The sequence below is a fragment of the Rhododendron vialii genome, chromosome 12a (assembly GCF_030253575.1).
Source record: "Rhododendron vialii isolate Sample 1 chromosome 12a, ASM3025357v1".
Classification (NCBI taxonomy): Eukaryota; Viridiplantae; Streptophyta; class Magnoliopsida; order Ericales; family Ericaceae; genus Rhododendron; species Rhododendron vialii.
The window spans coordinates 1823716-1840968 of record NC_080568.1 but is presented as its reverse complement, the minus strand read 5'-3'; the positions used below and the strand labels follow the sequence as shown (position 1 = coordinate 1840968).

Sequence of the window (17253 nt, the reverse complement as noted above, 5' to 3'; positions counted from 1 at the left end):
TATTCTGCAAGTGGAGTGAAGTGCAGTTGATGCCTCCCTTATACTCCCATGCACATAGGTAGGATTCAATTCCGTAAGCACCCATCTCCTTCCCGAGTACCCCTAAGATAAAGTAGATTACGAATAACAAATGACAAAAAAAACAGAAAAGAACTCTCTTGCATTCTGATACGTTGGATATTCGTAAAATATTGGAAAAGCTGAAGTACATTTTCCCTTTCCTCCAACATCCAAACACAAACTTAAGTGGGATACAAGGTGGTAGGAAAATAAAATCTCCATTTTTCCCACCTCCTGCCCAGGGAAAACAGAAACACCGTTGAAATAAGCCATCATAAACCAATAGTTGTGCCCTTATAAAAGGACAATATGCCACTAAATTTTACAACAAACCAACATTGCTGTACTAAATTTTGACCATATTCAATCACGTTAAAGAACAATAACACTCCCATTCCCATAAAACAACTCACCACTACGAACTTCCCCGTATCCATAATTAGTTGCAAGCCACCATTTGTACTAAAATGTTTTTTTTTTTAACGAGGTACTACCAAATGTTCGACCTGCATAATTCAAGAAGAATGAAAATTTTGAAGAAAGTCAACCAGGATGACATCACACAACAAAATGGATTCCACATTTGACATACCCGGTTGTGGATGCATACTTACCAAAAAAAACAACGCGGGTCACATACCCTCTAACAAGAAGTTCCAACTGATCTCGCGATGGAGCATATAAACCGAAACCGTAGATCTTATATCTCTTCGATGATGTATACCCGCTCCTACGTCTTGCATCACTATGTAAGAATGCTTATCTCATTGCTTTATTTCAAAGCTCAGTCATCTTTGGGGCCGACATTGAACTTGGCTATGAAGAATCCAATAGTATCTAGTGGAGATGATGGATCAAATCTCTGAACAAGATCTTCCTCACCGGGTCTTAACCATTCCCTGAAAAAGAGAGAAGCTCGATCGTCAAAGTAACTCAACATTTGCAAAAATGTTGTATTTTTTCCTACTTGTGTCAGATTATTATGATTTTAATGATATGGGTATAAAAAAGAAAAGGATTTTCTTGATTTCTGCTTTGAAGGACATCAAATCTTCCTGGTCTCCAGTTTAATGAGCTTTAGGTAAGTTTTGGTAATATATGCTTTATTTTATCAACATTTGCAAAATCACAAGTGAGCTTCGTAAAGTGCAAAATTAGCAGATTGCAATTAGGAGTAATTATTCAGCGCTCCCGAAGTACCATGTGGCGTTGACTGCGTAATACTCCCAACCATTTATGTTGGGACAAATTTTCCTGTAGGGACACCATCATTCACTTTTGTTGGGTGGTTGGGAAACAAGGGATTCACATTGTGTGGTGGCGATCTTTTATTTGTAGGGAGTACCAAATGATACTATGGGAGTATTGAAGAATTGGCCTGCAATTAGAGACTCAAAGCAATTGAAAATTCCTTCATGTTTTCAATTTGCAATTGTATTTATCAGTCAGAGACGGAAAAGAGCACAGGAAAATTAATTCATGTTTTCAATGTCAATGTTCTTCCATGAATCCAATGGCTCAATAGTCAATTTGCATAAGAGAGTGGAGAAGATTGCAGGATAGATATAGTTGTAGGAGATGACTAGAGGATGAGTACTTACTCAATGGAACCGTCAGACAGTTGACAACCACCAACAAGGCCAGGTCCTCCAACGTTTGGATGCTGAAATGAAATGCAAAATCAGACTACATAGTTTTCTTTTCTGTGGGTCAGACTGCATAGCTTGAAATACCAACAGCTAAAGTAAGACTTTTGATGAAAACATTTTTCAAACTCAAAACCATACCTCGTCCAGAGAATTCCAAAATCAAAGTACCTCCAAAAATGTACAACTACTTTGACAACAACCATTCAACGCCATACTACGTGACACAAAGACGTCCTAAACTGCAAAGGGAAAATGCATCATTTATGGTGCAATCAACGGTCCCATACAAAAACAACAAAGTAAGCGACCATATGGTTGCACCTCATTACTTGCACTTTTGGACTTTAATCATAAGTATCATTTCTGTATACTATAGGATTCAGTAAGTGATGCTGATTTGGATTTAAGAGGTTTGCATTTACTTTCAAGTAATTCTCCATAAGGAACTTCTGTATGCCTCACTTTTTCTGCCATAAATACTTTTACAGCAACCAAGATAAGACTAGCTTTAGATAGAGAGCTACTGAATGAGCCATCTACAAAGAGGACATTTGTTCCAAACCTATTCCACCTTCAGTAATTATCACATAGATAGTGCTTACACTTAAACAGGAAGTAATTCATCTTTTTTGTGTTCATATCACCAAAAAAAGGCTAGCAATGAGTACTACAGCAAACCTGGCCAATACCATTTCTTCAAGTGATCAACACAAAAGACTCACTACTTTATGATCTTGCCCATTTCCTAGTAACTAGATAGTGGTCAAGGTTCTTTAAATCTTTACCCCCATAATGCTCTATCATACACAAGGATAGTCCCAATATGGTTGTCATATATCTAACATCCTTATTCCACCTCTTTTTCCCTCTTTATATCCAGTGCATTAGCACCTTAGGCCAAGCTCCCGTACCACTCTTCAACCCCTTCCCTATCATCCTTCGAAGCTCCAATTAAAGCCATATTCTACATCAGCAAAGCATGCATTCAAATTCTCCATAACATGAAGTTCTATCCCTTGGTATTGTGCCATGTTTTCCAGTAGAATCAATTTGATTTCTTCCAAAAGCAAGTGCTGCATACCGATTTTTCTGCTGCCAGGAATTCAATCTCTGCACAAATAGATGCTGGAAGATGAAGCCATCCTCCAGAGATTCAATCTCAAGGATCCAGTCTCAGCCGCCAAGTGTTCCTCCCATTCCCTGTCCACCACCTATCCCAGCCCCCTTACCAAGCCACTGGCATCCACTCCCTCCCCTTTCTCCAGGATGCCCCTCACCCACCATTATTTATGCAGAAACATTCTAAACTACATCTAGGAACTTTCACCGTCTTTTTTATAGCATGTCAAACTTAGTAAGATTCTCTATATTTTCGATATGGTAAACTATACTAGCAGTATGGTGCAGAACTGAAGAACTAGTCATTTATCTCTTATATATCTAGTTAACTAATTTGTTTTTTGTGGTGCCCTGACATGTTTTTGATTAATGAATGTCTGAATGCCCATATCTATGTGCATTTCAGCACTTCTAGGTCAGGTATTGTTCAATAAATCTGAAAGATAGATGTTCAAAAATTAAGTAATGGAAAACTGAATGATAAATTGTTTAAGCTAAACCCCTATTTGGTAAAAATATAAAGAGCAATCAAAACAAATGGTTCAATACAAAGTTTGATGAGTTTTGATTATATCATGTAGGTACCGTTATCTTACTTTTAATAATGGTCGCTAAGTGTTTGAGGTGGCGGTGGAAGGGCTGTGGTGGAGAAATAGTGGTGGAGAGATGGTTGGAGCGGTGGTGGTGGTGGAGAGATGGCAGCAGTGCCCACCAGATGAGAAACTCAAGTCAGCACATGTAATGGTAGCGGTGACAGTGGTAGAGTGTTGTCCAATATGAAGTGGTGGTGGTAGTAGTGGCAGAGTTGGAGTGGCAGTGGCAGCAATGGTGGAGTAGTGGTACTGGTAGTCGTAGCAGCATTGGAGTGGTGGTAGTGGTCCTAGTGGCGGCCGCCGGCCACGGTTGTGGATGGTGGTGTAGGAATGGCCGATGGTGGGGTATAAAATATTGATAAATTAAGTCAGAATTGAATAAGCACAAGGCTACGTAATTTTAATAAATTTTTAGCCTATATTTCAAAATCCACTGAACATTAAGCAATGTGAAGTATCAAACAACCCCTTAACCACAGGCTTTTCATTCACCCTTTCCCCTTCTGCTTCATCCTTCTGCATTCAATAGCAAATGGAAAACATATACTCCTCTTTTTTCAGTTTGCCAACATATCTCTACTACTCTAGAACACGACCAAGGCCCCAAACAATCTCACATTGCAGCGATTGGCCACAACTAAAGCAAGCAATGCACACTTTGGTTTTAGAAGGAACATGCTTGTAAGGTCAATAATGAACCCAAGCTTCATCTTCCACTTCATTAAGTTAATAATGTTGAAATTTAGCTTATTATTCAATGACATTTAAACCTCGCAAAATATATGAGAATCAAACATCTCGCTACTTCCTTCTAGTGATGGTATACGCCGAAAATGCGATTTGGTTCACAACTTAAATCGTCAATGGAATGACAAGTGAAGCTTAAACTTGTAGTCAAACCTGTAATGCCAGCGACAGAAACTTATAGCTGTCCAAAGCGTACCGGACCAGTGCTTCATTCTCACCGGGGTTGATTGTACACCTGAAATTGGAAGGAGTCATGTGAACTGCACTCTTCACAAACATAGACATGATTACATACATGTGGCATCAAGTGCCAAGACCGTGGACAAGATATGGGGGACCACTTCTGTATTGTACACCAAGTAAGATACATGCACAAGGGCCACCACTAAATCGCGAGTAGGAAGCTTCTACAAGTGCAGCAAGGCACATCCATGTCTAATTGGATAAATTGACTCATAAACAAAGATCTTTTGCATATTTATATATATATATATATATATATATAGGAATTTTCAAGTGAGGGATCCCTCATTTTGTTAAAATGAGGGACTTTCATTTCCCGATCAAATTTTGAAAATCCGAACCGTTCAATGTGTGCAGAACGTAATTTTAAGGGTCCCCGCGAGAAATCAGCAAAAAAAATGACCGGGAAGGGCGTCATCCGAGCAGTTTTTTTTGAACCGTTCAATGAAAACTGCTCGGATGAAGCCCTTCCCGGTCATTTTTTTTGCTGATTTCTCATGGGGACCCTTAAAATCACGTTCTGATAACTTTGAGCGGCTTGGATCATCGAAATTCAATCGGGAAGGGGAGTCCCGCATTTAAATAAAATGAGGGATCCCTCACCGGAACCTATATATATATATATATCTTGACCAAAATGTTTTGAGAAGAATGTTGGCTTAAAAGACTTGAACAGTGAGTACGGACGTGGAATATACGATAACTCCACCAGGGCGAACAAGCTGAACAGCCTGGTCAAACATTTTCCTCTGATACTTAGCATGGTTCCTTAACCCTTCTATTGTCTCCTGCATCAAACAACAAATAACATTAGCCTTCTTGTTGAACCAAGAGGAAATAATGATGGAAAGGAAAGGAAAGAATAATGACTGGGGATGAATAAACTGTAAATAAAGTTCAAGACAAAAGGAGATACATATACAAATAACAATCTTGAATTAAAGTATTGAACATGTTGAGAGATGTATTAACATGACAGGGACACATATAACAAGATATGTTAATGCGGCCCTATATGTTGCAGCCTATGTCACATGGACTCTTCCAAATGCATGTAACTTCTCGCCTGGGACACATGGGTAAGGGAGTGGGATACGTGTCTGACACATGTATCCGATTAAGAAATTTGAACCCCTCAAATAGCATGCAATTAGTTTTTGCACAAGGACGTCATTCCATTGTCTAGAATGGAGTCAGACACAAGCCTTCATAACAAGATGTTGGTCTACATCCCACCACTTGTAAGGTTCTTTACAACCATAGTATAACCAGTTTCAGTGTAGATACACTGAGGTAAGTAGAATTAGTATCAGGTGTTTGTAGTAAATTTTACAATAAGTGTGAAAAGAAGATGAATGACATGAAGTGGAGGAAAACAGAGGAGAGGTGCATAAGTAACCAAGGAGGAGCTGTAAATCCAAAATGATTTGATTTTTATTTCTGTTCATATGAGTGGAGGTAGCAAATGTGAGAGCAGTTATGGCCCGTTGGGATTGTGGATACAAGCCCCCCATTCTTGATAGATAGCTTACCGCCCTGCCCTTTATAGTAGTTACGATTGTCATGGAAGAAGAGCTTGTTTTGTGTCAAAGAAGCATGATAAATTGGCCTGTAGCAAAAAGACATTCGTCCCGCATATAGCAACCTCTCATTGGCTGCTTTCTTAGCAGTACACACTACCACATGCATTGTGCATCTATCTTACAGCTTCTTTGCCAGTCAAATTCCTAGTCCTAGAATGCAATTTTGAATATATTTAATTAAGCATAAAAGCCATATAAAGGTTCTGGTACTTGATCCACCAATATGCTAAATCTGGAGAAAATGAAAAACCAGTAAGAGTAAAGAAACGAGCGCCACAACATTCACAGCACCCTCATATAATGCTACTGTCATCGTAATCAGCAATCATAGTAGGTTTACAACTGGAAATCCATTTGCGTACATTGTGAATACAGAACAAATTTAACTTATACTCCGGACAGAAACTATACCAATACCATTAAGAATGAAATAAAGAAAAACCAATAAATAAATCTTATGTATCAGTAGAACGCTTTGTTCAGAAAGTACTCAACCTCTCCAGCAAACAGTCGGGGTCTCAAACCAAGAGCAGAACAAGGAGCATCAAGGAGAACTCGATCGAAGCTATTTGGATAAAAACCTTCTGATTTTTCAACCCTACCACCTAAGCAATGACTTCTTCCACGCCCATTAATATGTCCCTGGATACTCTTCTGGAGGACAGCATTGCAAGCTTTAGTTGTTTGTGTTGCTTGCTCGTTGCTAACTGAAATATTAAGTTATTTAGAGATAAAAGCAAAACTAACAAAGAGGAAAAATCATAATGTGCATATCGACAATGGATCCGGAACGAGCTTAAGTTCATCATCCCAATGGCAGACACATGTACCTACCAAGGAAGATCTAAGAAGCTCCACTAACACTTTAAAGAAGGTAGTATGTCATGTCGGAAACCAACACCCGTTGGACTCCCTAACGCAGGTCAAACACTCTTCCATACACGTCTTCTTATTTGTTAATTCATTAGGACGGAAAACCATATGGACACTTGGGATAAACATGAAGTACATAGTTTTCACTCATGCTGATGTGGTCAATGAGATGAGCCAAGAGGATTTGGTAATTTCAGAAGGTTATAATCATGAATTGTAGGCATCGCCCATGGATAATCTATAGGCCTTGTAGTTGGTTTAATCTACGTTAGACACATTTAGCTACATCTTTGCATTCATAATAGGCATCCATTATTAGGTTCATTTCATCATATTAAAGTGTTTTGTTATTGCGATGTATATGACCCTCATGATTCATGTACTGCTCAACAACACTTTTTTACTAATCTAACACTCGCAATAGCACGTTCTCTCAAATAGCAACAACTATCTTAAACCAAAAAACACAAAATGTATTATAAGAAGTAACATACAATTTGCATTGCCAGTAGAATCTTTGTCTGACCCTTCTTGGGCAACACATGATGAAGTGTGCATATCGTTGGATTCACTCCTTTGCCGAACAGCTTTAAGAGCATCTAACTTGTATGTGGTTATACAATTCAAGCCCATTTCAGCAGCCAATTTTTGGATGTCGAGAACCTACAAAATAAAATAAGGCTAGGAGTAACATAATGAAACCTTTGCCGATCAAAAAGAAACATATGGGAATCTTTTTCATCATCGGAAAAGAAAATAGAGAACATCTAGACGTCAATATTCTCAGTTTTGGACTGAACACATGGTCCCAGAAACATTAATGGTGGTTTAACGGAACTGACTCATGAATTTCTCATGCAGTGGAATAAATTAACCAAATACCATTAAAAGACATTGATGTACTTGTTTAATGTGTCATGCACTATGAACTTTGCACTGATACTTTAGAACTTTAAACAACAGCAAACTACTTTCTTTTGCAAAAGAAACACTGCTTAGAGATTGCTACACATTGCCTTAATACCTTCAAAATCTTAGCATATCAAGAGCACTCGGCAGAAACAGAAGCCCAAAGTATTCTGCCAGACAGCCCGAGATAATTAATGTCAATTTTATTGGTTATCTAATAGCCTTACCTGGATTCTTAATTTCAACATGCCCAAACCAATTTAAGATGACATCAAATCTGCATTTATAGGACAAATCTTGCAAAAGTTGTCAATATCAACCACACTTGCCATAACCTTGCGATTCACTTTCAAGTAGGTGCTTCAGTCTGCTAGTTCAAAATCAGGTATCATAATAACAAAGACAATGGCTGTTTGAGAACTTTCCAAAACACAAGTCATCGCTGACAAAAACTTTTCCATAATATAGTAAGTTGTTTATATAGTCTTTGCATGTCAACAGAGTATTCAACAACAAAGAACCTCTTCTTTCATTGTCATTCACCCTCCATAACGAAATAATATGAGTTTTCAATTATTGTTCACACCCCATCCACGGAGAATACAAAAAACACTGATAGGAATATGCAACAGATATCCATTATTTGGCCATTTTTTGAGTTTACTTCGTCAATTTGAGATAGCAATATAAGATCATGGGGGCTGGATGCCATCCTGCCTGATCTGGAGCTAGTCAGTCTAATGTGCATCAAAATTCAATAATGCAGGAGTCATAAGACAACAAAATACAAGTGGTGGGACCTATCAGAAACTTCACCTTATTGTGAGATCTATCAACTGCAACCACCTCTCCTTTGTCCTTCATAAGGATTGCTACCGCAGTTGTTTTCCCTCCCGGAGCCGCACACATGTCCAATATTTTCTCCCCCTGTTGAGGCTCTGAAGAAGAAACAAAATATAAACACCAGAAAAGTCACACAAAAAGGAAAATCTTCCCTGCAAACCAAAATTTTCACATTAACTCTACTTGAACCAAGAAAAAAACATAGTGTTAAGCATTCTATGAGACATAACACTACAGGTAGCCATCCAAATTAACTAGGCTACCAGACACCGGTATGTACACCTACAACATCAAATAGAGAGCAAATTTATCCAAGATTGCCGACATGCACCACATTCCAACATCAGCAACCAAAAAAGTCATTGCTTCTCTATCTTTATACAAAACAGCCACAGATCAAGCTAAATTTAGTTTACAGAACAAGGTAGCGTGGGATTGTCAAACGGCAACAGATACAGTACAATAAACAGTTGTCAACTATTGGATGGAATTTAGAATCGATATTTCCACTATATATATAAGAAAACAGATTTATGCATTTCAACGTACATCATAAATATATTTATATACATATATATACATAAATATAATATAGATTGAGCCTAGTACGATGAAAGAACTGTTTTGGACGATCATCATATAATCGCTTGCTTATACGGAAAGAGGTGTGAGTCCAAGGGGCTATGCATAAAGAGTCTTCCCTTTTACGCAGTGTCCAAGGGATTCTTGACTAACCCCCTATGCATCGTCTTGGAATGATATGGCTACCATATTCTGGGTCAGGAAGCAAAAAGTGTGAGAAACACTTGAGGACTTCCATAGATTTATCCACACAATGCCAAGATCCAATAAGCACTTTTGAAACTTTCATTCTAAACAATACTTTCCGGGCCAAGATAGAACTAGACAATGTCAATTCTCAAATGGGATGCAATGAGAAGTGTTTAAATCACATACTTTTCAAACAATAAATTTTTTTCTAGCTGATTTACATTCTCCCTACCATTACTACCATAACCACTTGACAGGAGAGAAATTATAAAACTGTAAGAAAAACAGTTCATCTACAACAAAATATGGTTAGCAACACTACTTCCATCACGAAAAGGAGAAGCAGCAGGGAGGCATGAAGAAACATCAGTAAGAATGATATCACACTGAGATAAGTACCAAGGACATGTGCTGTGACAATGCTTGGCAGATTTTGCAGGAATATTTCCCCCTCAAGAACATCTGAAATCCACAAGTTTCGGGAAACAGAAGATCAAAAGATAATCAATACTTTTTGAACAGCAAGTACGAAGCTTGAAAAATTATTCAACAACCAATAGTAAAATTTCAAACGCGCAGAGACAGATAGATGAACCAGGAATGCACTAGTGCTTCTTATCTCAAATCTCAATATGCTTCAATCTGTACTGGTCTTTTGTCACCTCTTGCTTTCTCTCTATCAGCATCCTGCTGAAAATTTCTCTTAGTTGGGTGGGGCAGGAAAGAAAAGGAAGAAAGAGTGATAAAAAGGTCAAGCCATCCAACTAAGAGAAATATTCGTCAGTAGCTGTTGATAGATAAAGAAAGCAGGCAACAGTAGAAACCCATGCCAACAAAATACAATGAAAAGAAACATAAGGAAAGAAAACCCAGTAATGTATGTGCATCACTTCTCCTGGGTGTTCAAGTTCCTGTCATATTGTCTTCTCCTCACTGCCATAAATTATAATGCTCATATCTGGTTTGAACTGTCTTCCACCTTGCATGTGCACATCCTTATACTTTTTTTAATCCACATAAGCACACTCACGATGGAAAGATACAGAGATTCATATCTTGTATGAAATGTTACCACGACAATGGAAAGATATAGAGATTCATATCTTGTATGAAATGTTACCACGACAATACAAACTACAGAGACATGATACTCCACGACAAATGCCCACCTGTCTGCGTGCGTATCACCAACCACCCAAAAGTACCAATTTCAACTCACAAAAATTACATGCAACAAGCAAGTGCTCCTATTTTACGAGAGGAAGATGCAACAAAATCGTGAAAGAAGAAAGGATGAATAGGGAGATGATCACCATTGCAATATATTCAGAAAACTGATAGTTAAGAATATAATCGATATCAAGCATGCTTCCCATGTCACAGAAAAAATTGTACCATGAAAGGAAGGAAGCTTAAATACTCTATCATTCACATCCACGGCAGTTCCTTTTAGAACGCGAAACATTCCAGCTCTTGACATCATTGTGGTTCCTTGGCCAATGTACAAGCCCTTTCGTTCCAAAAAATAAGGATCTACAACCAAAAAACAAATAAATCAACCCTGACATTACAACAAATATTTGTGTCGGCACAAACAGATTAGGGGAATAAACTTTGCTGAGCATTTCTTAGGATTTACTGAGAGAAAAAGTCATAAGCTTTTCTGAGCGTTTAAAGCCAACAATTGCAGCAAAAAGGGGTATTACAATGAGATAGATATATATATATATATATATATATATATATATATAGAGAGAGAGAGAGAGAGAGAGAGAGAGAGAGAGAGAGAGAGAGAGAGGAAAATGCAAGAATGAGACATGTAAGATGAGATGACAAGAAGGTAGAGAGAGTGAGTGGGCAGCGCCGCTATGATCACTAGTTATTCAAGTTGTAGAGCCGGCATTGGAATGGTGAGAGAGGATTAGCAGAAGAGTTAGTGGTGATATTTTTTCCTTCCACTATATTAATAAAGGGCCATTACTGTTTGAATCTGATTTCTATAGATGAAGCTCATCGTTTCCTATCATTTAACTAAAACTTAATTGCAAGTGCTACGCAATTGGAAATCTCAAAGGATGGTGTAACTACACCAAAGTGAGGGTACTTACTGTATTTCTTCCAACTTTAGGGAAGTTCAGTGTTCGAGCTTTAGGGGAGTTCATTGTAATTACCCAAAAACAGAAGCAAAATAAGGGAAAGGAAAACAGAAGAAGACTGGGATTGAAGTCACTCAAGACGTTTTACAACCTCCATTTTTATTCACAGACAGCATTGTGAAGTGAAATCTAATGATAATATCCGATCACTTCCATCAAGTTATATGTCACAAGTTTTTAATCATTTTATGGTTAAAACCTCAGTTCCCAAGAATCAAGGTTGAAAGAACAAACGACAAAAACATTTATGCTAATAGTTATTCAGTTTCCTGTGCATATAAGAGAGGATGTCTTGCCTATGTGTGATCCCTGTAGAACCGTCCCACGAGTCATACCAACAACCCATCCACCATCCTGGCCAGGCTGCTCCACAGCAACTGAAACTGCAACCACATCCCCTTTCTCAACATGAGCACTACAAGCCAATACACCAGGAACATACACCTAGACAAGAAATACAAAAGGAAAATGGAAAGAATACCCAGTAATCATTGTTTGTCAGGATCACACGGTGGATAGAGAAACAAAACAAATGGATTTACAAGAATTCAACAACCATATAAAAGTTCTTCATTGGCAAATTTTAAGTTCCACATCCCCCACAATGACAAGAAATATATAGAAGAAAAAACAACAGAAACACTAAATAGTTGATTTGCAGTAACTACTTGATGTGCAGTAACAACCACATTCCAAGAGAAGGAAATCCTGTGATGTTCATGATCCAAATGAAACAGTAAAAACTACTTTGCAAACAAATTTTAGGCAGCAGATGTAGTTGATATGTAGGCACTTTAAGACTCAGCTTACCTGAGCACCCCGAAGAACAGCCTCAGCACATTTACGACTAACAATTACCTCCTTTGGAGGTCTGTCTTGTGCATAACCATAATTGACTGTGTGTGGTCCTGAACCTTTGACAAACACAACATAGTCTAACCCAGGTAACTGACATTTAGAAACATGATAGTTTTGACCACTTTCAGAGACTGCCAGATATGCCTTTTTTAAGTCATATGATGTAGGGGGAATATAAGATTCTTTATGATCTGGGCCAATAAGATATTCAGCATGGGTGTCACTCTGATTCGTGCCATCAGTACCACTTTGTTGCCTTATTCCCGGCAGAGCTGACGATAATTTCTCAATAATGGCATCACTTGTCGACTTGAGTGTATTAACACGGATACATGAGTAACAAGACGGAGACCTGAGCAAAACATGTGTGCTCAAAATGGTGAGCAATGATGTTAAATAGGTAGATATTTATGTATATTGCAATTGAGCAATAAAAGACTGAGATACATCTCGTAAGAATTCGTTATAGAACTCACAAACAAGGTTAATAGATATGCAGTCAAAGTATACAATGCAACCTCTTACGGCTTGACACTAACCTGTAAGGGAATTTCTGACACATAAAAACAGAACAGAAATTATTACAGCAACAAAATCTCAGTATTTTCTGAATGGCATTATGTCATTATGTTTATTCCTGCCTTGACACCCATTTCTTCCACCCCATCACCCACCCACAATGCGCGCACGCGATGGGCTGGGAGGGTGCCAAAACTCAGTAACTACAGCAGAGTTTAATAACTATGCTGGCTTCTGTACAAGGTACAAAATGTTAGCGCTCGAGTCTCAAAATGTTGACAGACAAAAGGGTGGACGTAATCGGTAATCCAGCAGCGAGATGTACAACCTCAGTTATTATGTTTTTATCTTGTTCTGCCAACTGAACACATAACATCCGTCAACAATATAAGTTTCCAAGTGAAATATATCGTGTGGACGAAACCAAACTTCTTCAAACTGTATCTTTTTAAACCTAAATTTCCCATTCTGTCAACTTTGGACTGTGTTGAGGGAGCGCCTTCAAAGGATCTATTATTATGCCCCTCCACGCAGTCCAAAGTTGGCATAACACAGCTGCCTGCCAAGCCGCCCTCAAACACCTCCTTGGCCAGCTATGTCTCCAAAAAACAAAAATATTGCATTGATTGAGGGATGACCCACATCAAACACAGAGATCGAGAAGGATCACCAACTCAGCACCCAGTGGACAACCAAGGTGATAACAGATTCGCTGGACTTCTTCCACACCTCGTGCTTCATACTTTAGAAAAAAAATATGTACTCAAAGAGCATGGCCAATAAGATATTGTAGGAATGTTGCTAACTTGCTACTGTTATTTGTAGCTTGATTTACAGTTCTCCTTTACTGAATTTGACATATTAAATCATGGACCTGTCTCGATGTTTGACTTTCATGGAATTTTTTTCCCAATCACTAAATGGATAGTACACACAATGAAGGCATAAAGCGAATGCCACCCATATACAAAAGGAGTACCCAACGAAAAGGCCTTATAACTCTCTATGGGTTTAGAAAAGCTCTGCAAAGACTACAAATTGGTCAAGTTATGGGTAGCAACCATATAAAAGACTAACAAAAGCACTTCACAATATATTAGAAGCAGTTTTATAATGTTAGTAACAACTATATAAAGTGGAAATTCTGGATTTCTTGGTATGGATTTTGTCACAAACCAATTTAGGAGTTGAACATGGAATAACCACGTGGTTATGTTGTAGCCGGTCATGAGCATCTTTTATGAAGCCCTAAACCTACTTCCTAAACTCATTCTTTGATCCATAATCTCTTCTCTGCTTTTTTTTTCTGCTGCCTGCATACTATTATATCCATAGTTCACACTTTGACTTGCATTTTTCCATTTAGGACTTGAAAGCATGTAATACATTTGTAAAATTCAAAATCCGAAGTCCAATTGCAATTTTAAAGGTGTGAGTTTTGTTTGGTGCCGCAAAATGCACACTTGAGTTGTATCCGTTTCCAAATAATATTGAACCACTCGGCTTCATGGGAAAGATATTTTTGTTTCTTTTTCATATTGAATTTTCTCCCAATGAGATGGATACAGAAGTTCTATAATTGCTAACTCAAAATTTTATTTTCCTCCTACAGTTTTCAGCAATCAAAGCCCAGGAATTCTACACTTTTTTTTCAACTTCCAAAACGAATTCAACATTAACAAAGACAGTGGAAGGAATTCCATGCCAGAAATAGAAAAGAATAAGTAACTCAAGTTGTCAAATAGAGTTAACATGCAATAAAAGGAGTATATTTGGCATACGTTAGGGCTTTGGAAATGCGAGCGAAATGGTCAGCTCCGTACGCTTTGATGAAGTATTCTTCAATCCTAGGATTCCATTGCAGGGTTGGGTTGTAGTGGTAACGTTCAGATGCATCCATCTGTAGCTGTAAATGTGAGGAACAATTGCCGATACTGAACAAGAAAGCTTAATACAAAAACACGGAATACAGCACACACACACACGGAGGTTTTAAAGAGTACAGGAGGAGCAGGAGTTCTATGTTGCAGTGAGAGGAAGCTTCTGCAGATGGTTTTGAGGAAAGCCCTCCCTTTCTTCATTCAAAATACATGAACATCGACATGGAAACTGGAGCTTGATTATGTTAACAAAAGCAACATGGAAAACTGAACAGATTGTAAAGGACTTAGAATTTGCGCCCAGGACTTTAATTGAGCTATGTTCTATCACAGTGAAATTGATCTCCCAAAAATAGTCGAGATGTGTGTAAATTGGAAAAAAAACAAAGGCATATGCGGGAATATAATTGAGCCCTAGTTCCTATACGGTAGAATTGGTCTCGCAAAATTTCACAGAAAGGAGAAACACCAAAGAGAGCCGACTAGTGTTGATGAAGGGCACTGGTTATGCTAAGAGAGAAGTCCGTCAGAAGTCTTCCAGTGTACACTCACTGGAACCTTGAGCGACTGTCAAACACCGGTATAGGGACCTTTGCCTTGAGAAGGTGGAAAGAAAGCAAAGTGACCTACACAAAAACAGTTTCGTGTGAGGGTCCATTATTAGACATTAGACAACCCTCATCCCAAACCTTTCAACACGCAATAACTCAATGCCGTCTCCGGCTATCGGGAGTGCCTAGCAGTGATACATTGCACCCAAAAAAAGAAACACCACAAAATGTATTGTCATTAGGTCTTATGACTCTTATCCTTAATCTTTTGCTTAGTATTCTTTTTTTTCAACTGGGGGAGACAGTTAATAACAGTTGTATGAATATATGGTTTGCACAGTTGAATCATTGTCAAAACGCAAACCAAATGAATGGGCACGATCAATTGAAAAAAGTGATCAAGATAAAATAGTAGAAAAACAGAAGAATGCAAAACAATTTGCCCAAAGTAAGTAGTTCGAGAGAAAAAGCCTTAATTGTGCTCCAATATCCAAAATAATAGATAATTTACACAACCAAAACAGAAGAATGCAAAATAATTTGCCAAAAGAAAGTATTTTTTAAAGAAAAAGCCTTAATCTCGTATTCGTAGATTCCAATAGAAGCAATTTATCGAACACCTTATGTGCAATAAGTACTTCTAAAATTCAGAGACATTTGGGGAGTTCTTACATAGCCAAAACAAAAGAATGCAAGACAATTTGGCCGAAGCAAGTGGAAGTGATACATCAAACACCTTATGTGCAATAATCAGACATTTGGGGAGTGCTTACCGTGTGAAACGGCAGAGACGCAAGGCTGACGTCAGTAGAAGTGGGTGTGGAGGCGTTGGTGTGAGAGACGTATACACTGACTGCCTGGGTTTGGAGGCGCGGGAGTAGGGCGTTGCTTTGGTTTTTCTGATATGGGTTTCATTTGGAAACGATGACATCAGAAGATGGTGCAGAGAGGAAACGGTGCACTATGGAACCCCTAATTTCCGGGTTAAGGTCCAGTCCGGTTTGGGCTACGTCCATCCATTCCTTTTCAATTTGTGATCTGTTGGGGATAATCTCATGCCCACTATAATAATCAAAACTGTTGATTTCGTTGAGTTTTTTGAGAACTTGAATCAATTATTCAAAAAATTATGTTGTCGAATATCGATCAATATCTAATCAAAATATATTTATTTTAAAATAAATGTGTTTCGATCGGCTATTGATTCGTAACCAATCAATATGGTTTTTTGCACAGCTAAAGTTCTCGACAAGATTGATAAAATGAACCGTTTTAATCATTGTTGAACATAAAAAACTTGATTACTGGACACACCAAACTAGCCAAATTGGACTAGACCTTAACCCCTTATTTTCTCCAGCCCATTACTCAATGACAAATTATTTGGTAGTGTTAAACACCGCAATGTGGTGCCCCAATATTCTTGTCCACCATAAAATTCTGTGAAAACCTTTGGTATGGATTCCTTTAACAATGTGTGATGAATTAAAGTGTAAAAATACCATGTGACGGTGCCCCATGACACCGAGTAATTAATCTTCTTCCTCTTTGTTAATTGAGGACGTAGTTTGCCGGTACGGAAAAACACAATGTGCCACCAGGGAGAGAGGGAGAGAGGCTCTAGGCTATGACGCACCCTAGTTAAGTACTTCTAATGTTATAGGTATCACACATAGGTATTTGCGTAGTTATGATGCCGTTCGATTTGATTTTTGGTGTGGTTATCACGTGAAACCAAAATCGAAAACCGACGGCCGGTTTCTTGAAATCAAAACCAAAACCAAAACCACGATTAAAAACCACACCAATCGATTCAATATGGTTCGAGCAATCAATGATTCCGGCGAGATTGCCATCCCTATGTGCCACACGCCTCCTCTACAAGGTGTTCTCCATTTT

At 38.3% G+C, this 17253-nt stretch overlaps 1 protein-coding gene across 8 annotated transcripts; it reads right to left on the bottom strand.

The window, feature by feature from the left end:
- Positions 1–319: 319 nt before the first annotated feature.
- On the bottom strand, positions 320–16347 carry LOC131311833 (rRNA (cytosine-C(5))-methyltransferase NOP2C). Of its 8 annotated transcripts, XR_009195608.1 has the most exons (15): positions 16128–16347; positions 14927–15429; positions 14705–14829; positions 12357–12756; positions 11843–11990; positions 10786–10923; positions 9790–9852; positions 8593–8714; positions 7362–7530; positions 6490–6701; positions 5099–5199; positions 4322–4403; positions 1662–1723; positions 675–959; positions 320–566 (listed from the first exon to the last, which is right to left on the bottom strand). XR_009195608.1 is itself a non-coding variant. In XM_058339419.1 (14 exons), the coding sequence occupies exons 2-14, from the start codon at positions 15002–15004 to the stop codon at positions 845–847; spliced, it is 1815 nt and encodes a 604-aa protein (XP_058195402.1). In that variant the 5' UTR covers positions 15005–15429; positions 16128–16347; the 3' UTR covers positions 320–844. The 8 variants fall into 8 exon arrangements, 7 of the variants coding, with proteins under 7 accessions (XP_058195402.1, XP_058195404.1, XP_058195403.1 ...); XM_058339419.1 differs by having other exon boundaries at positions 320–959; XM_058339421.1 differs by having other exon boundaries at positions 320–959; positions 14705–14823.
- Positions 16348–17253: the final 906 nt, after the last annotated feature.

Excerpts from the sequence above, each read along its gene's own strand:
- LOC131311833 (XM_058339419.1), bottom strand. The coding sequence starts at position 15,004 with ATGAAGAAAGGGAGGGCTTTCCTCAAAACCATCTGCAGAAGCTTCCTC. Across the intron at positions 12,757-14,704 it reads CGCATTTCCAAAGCCCTAAC|GTCTCCGTCTTGTTACTCAT; the intron begins GTATGCCAAATA and ends TGTTTTGCTCAG. Across the intron at positions 10,924-11,842 it reads TCTACAGGGATCACACATAG|ATCCTTATTTTTTGGAACGA; the intron begins GCAAGACATCCT and ends TTTTGGTTGTAG.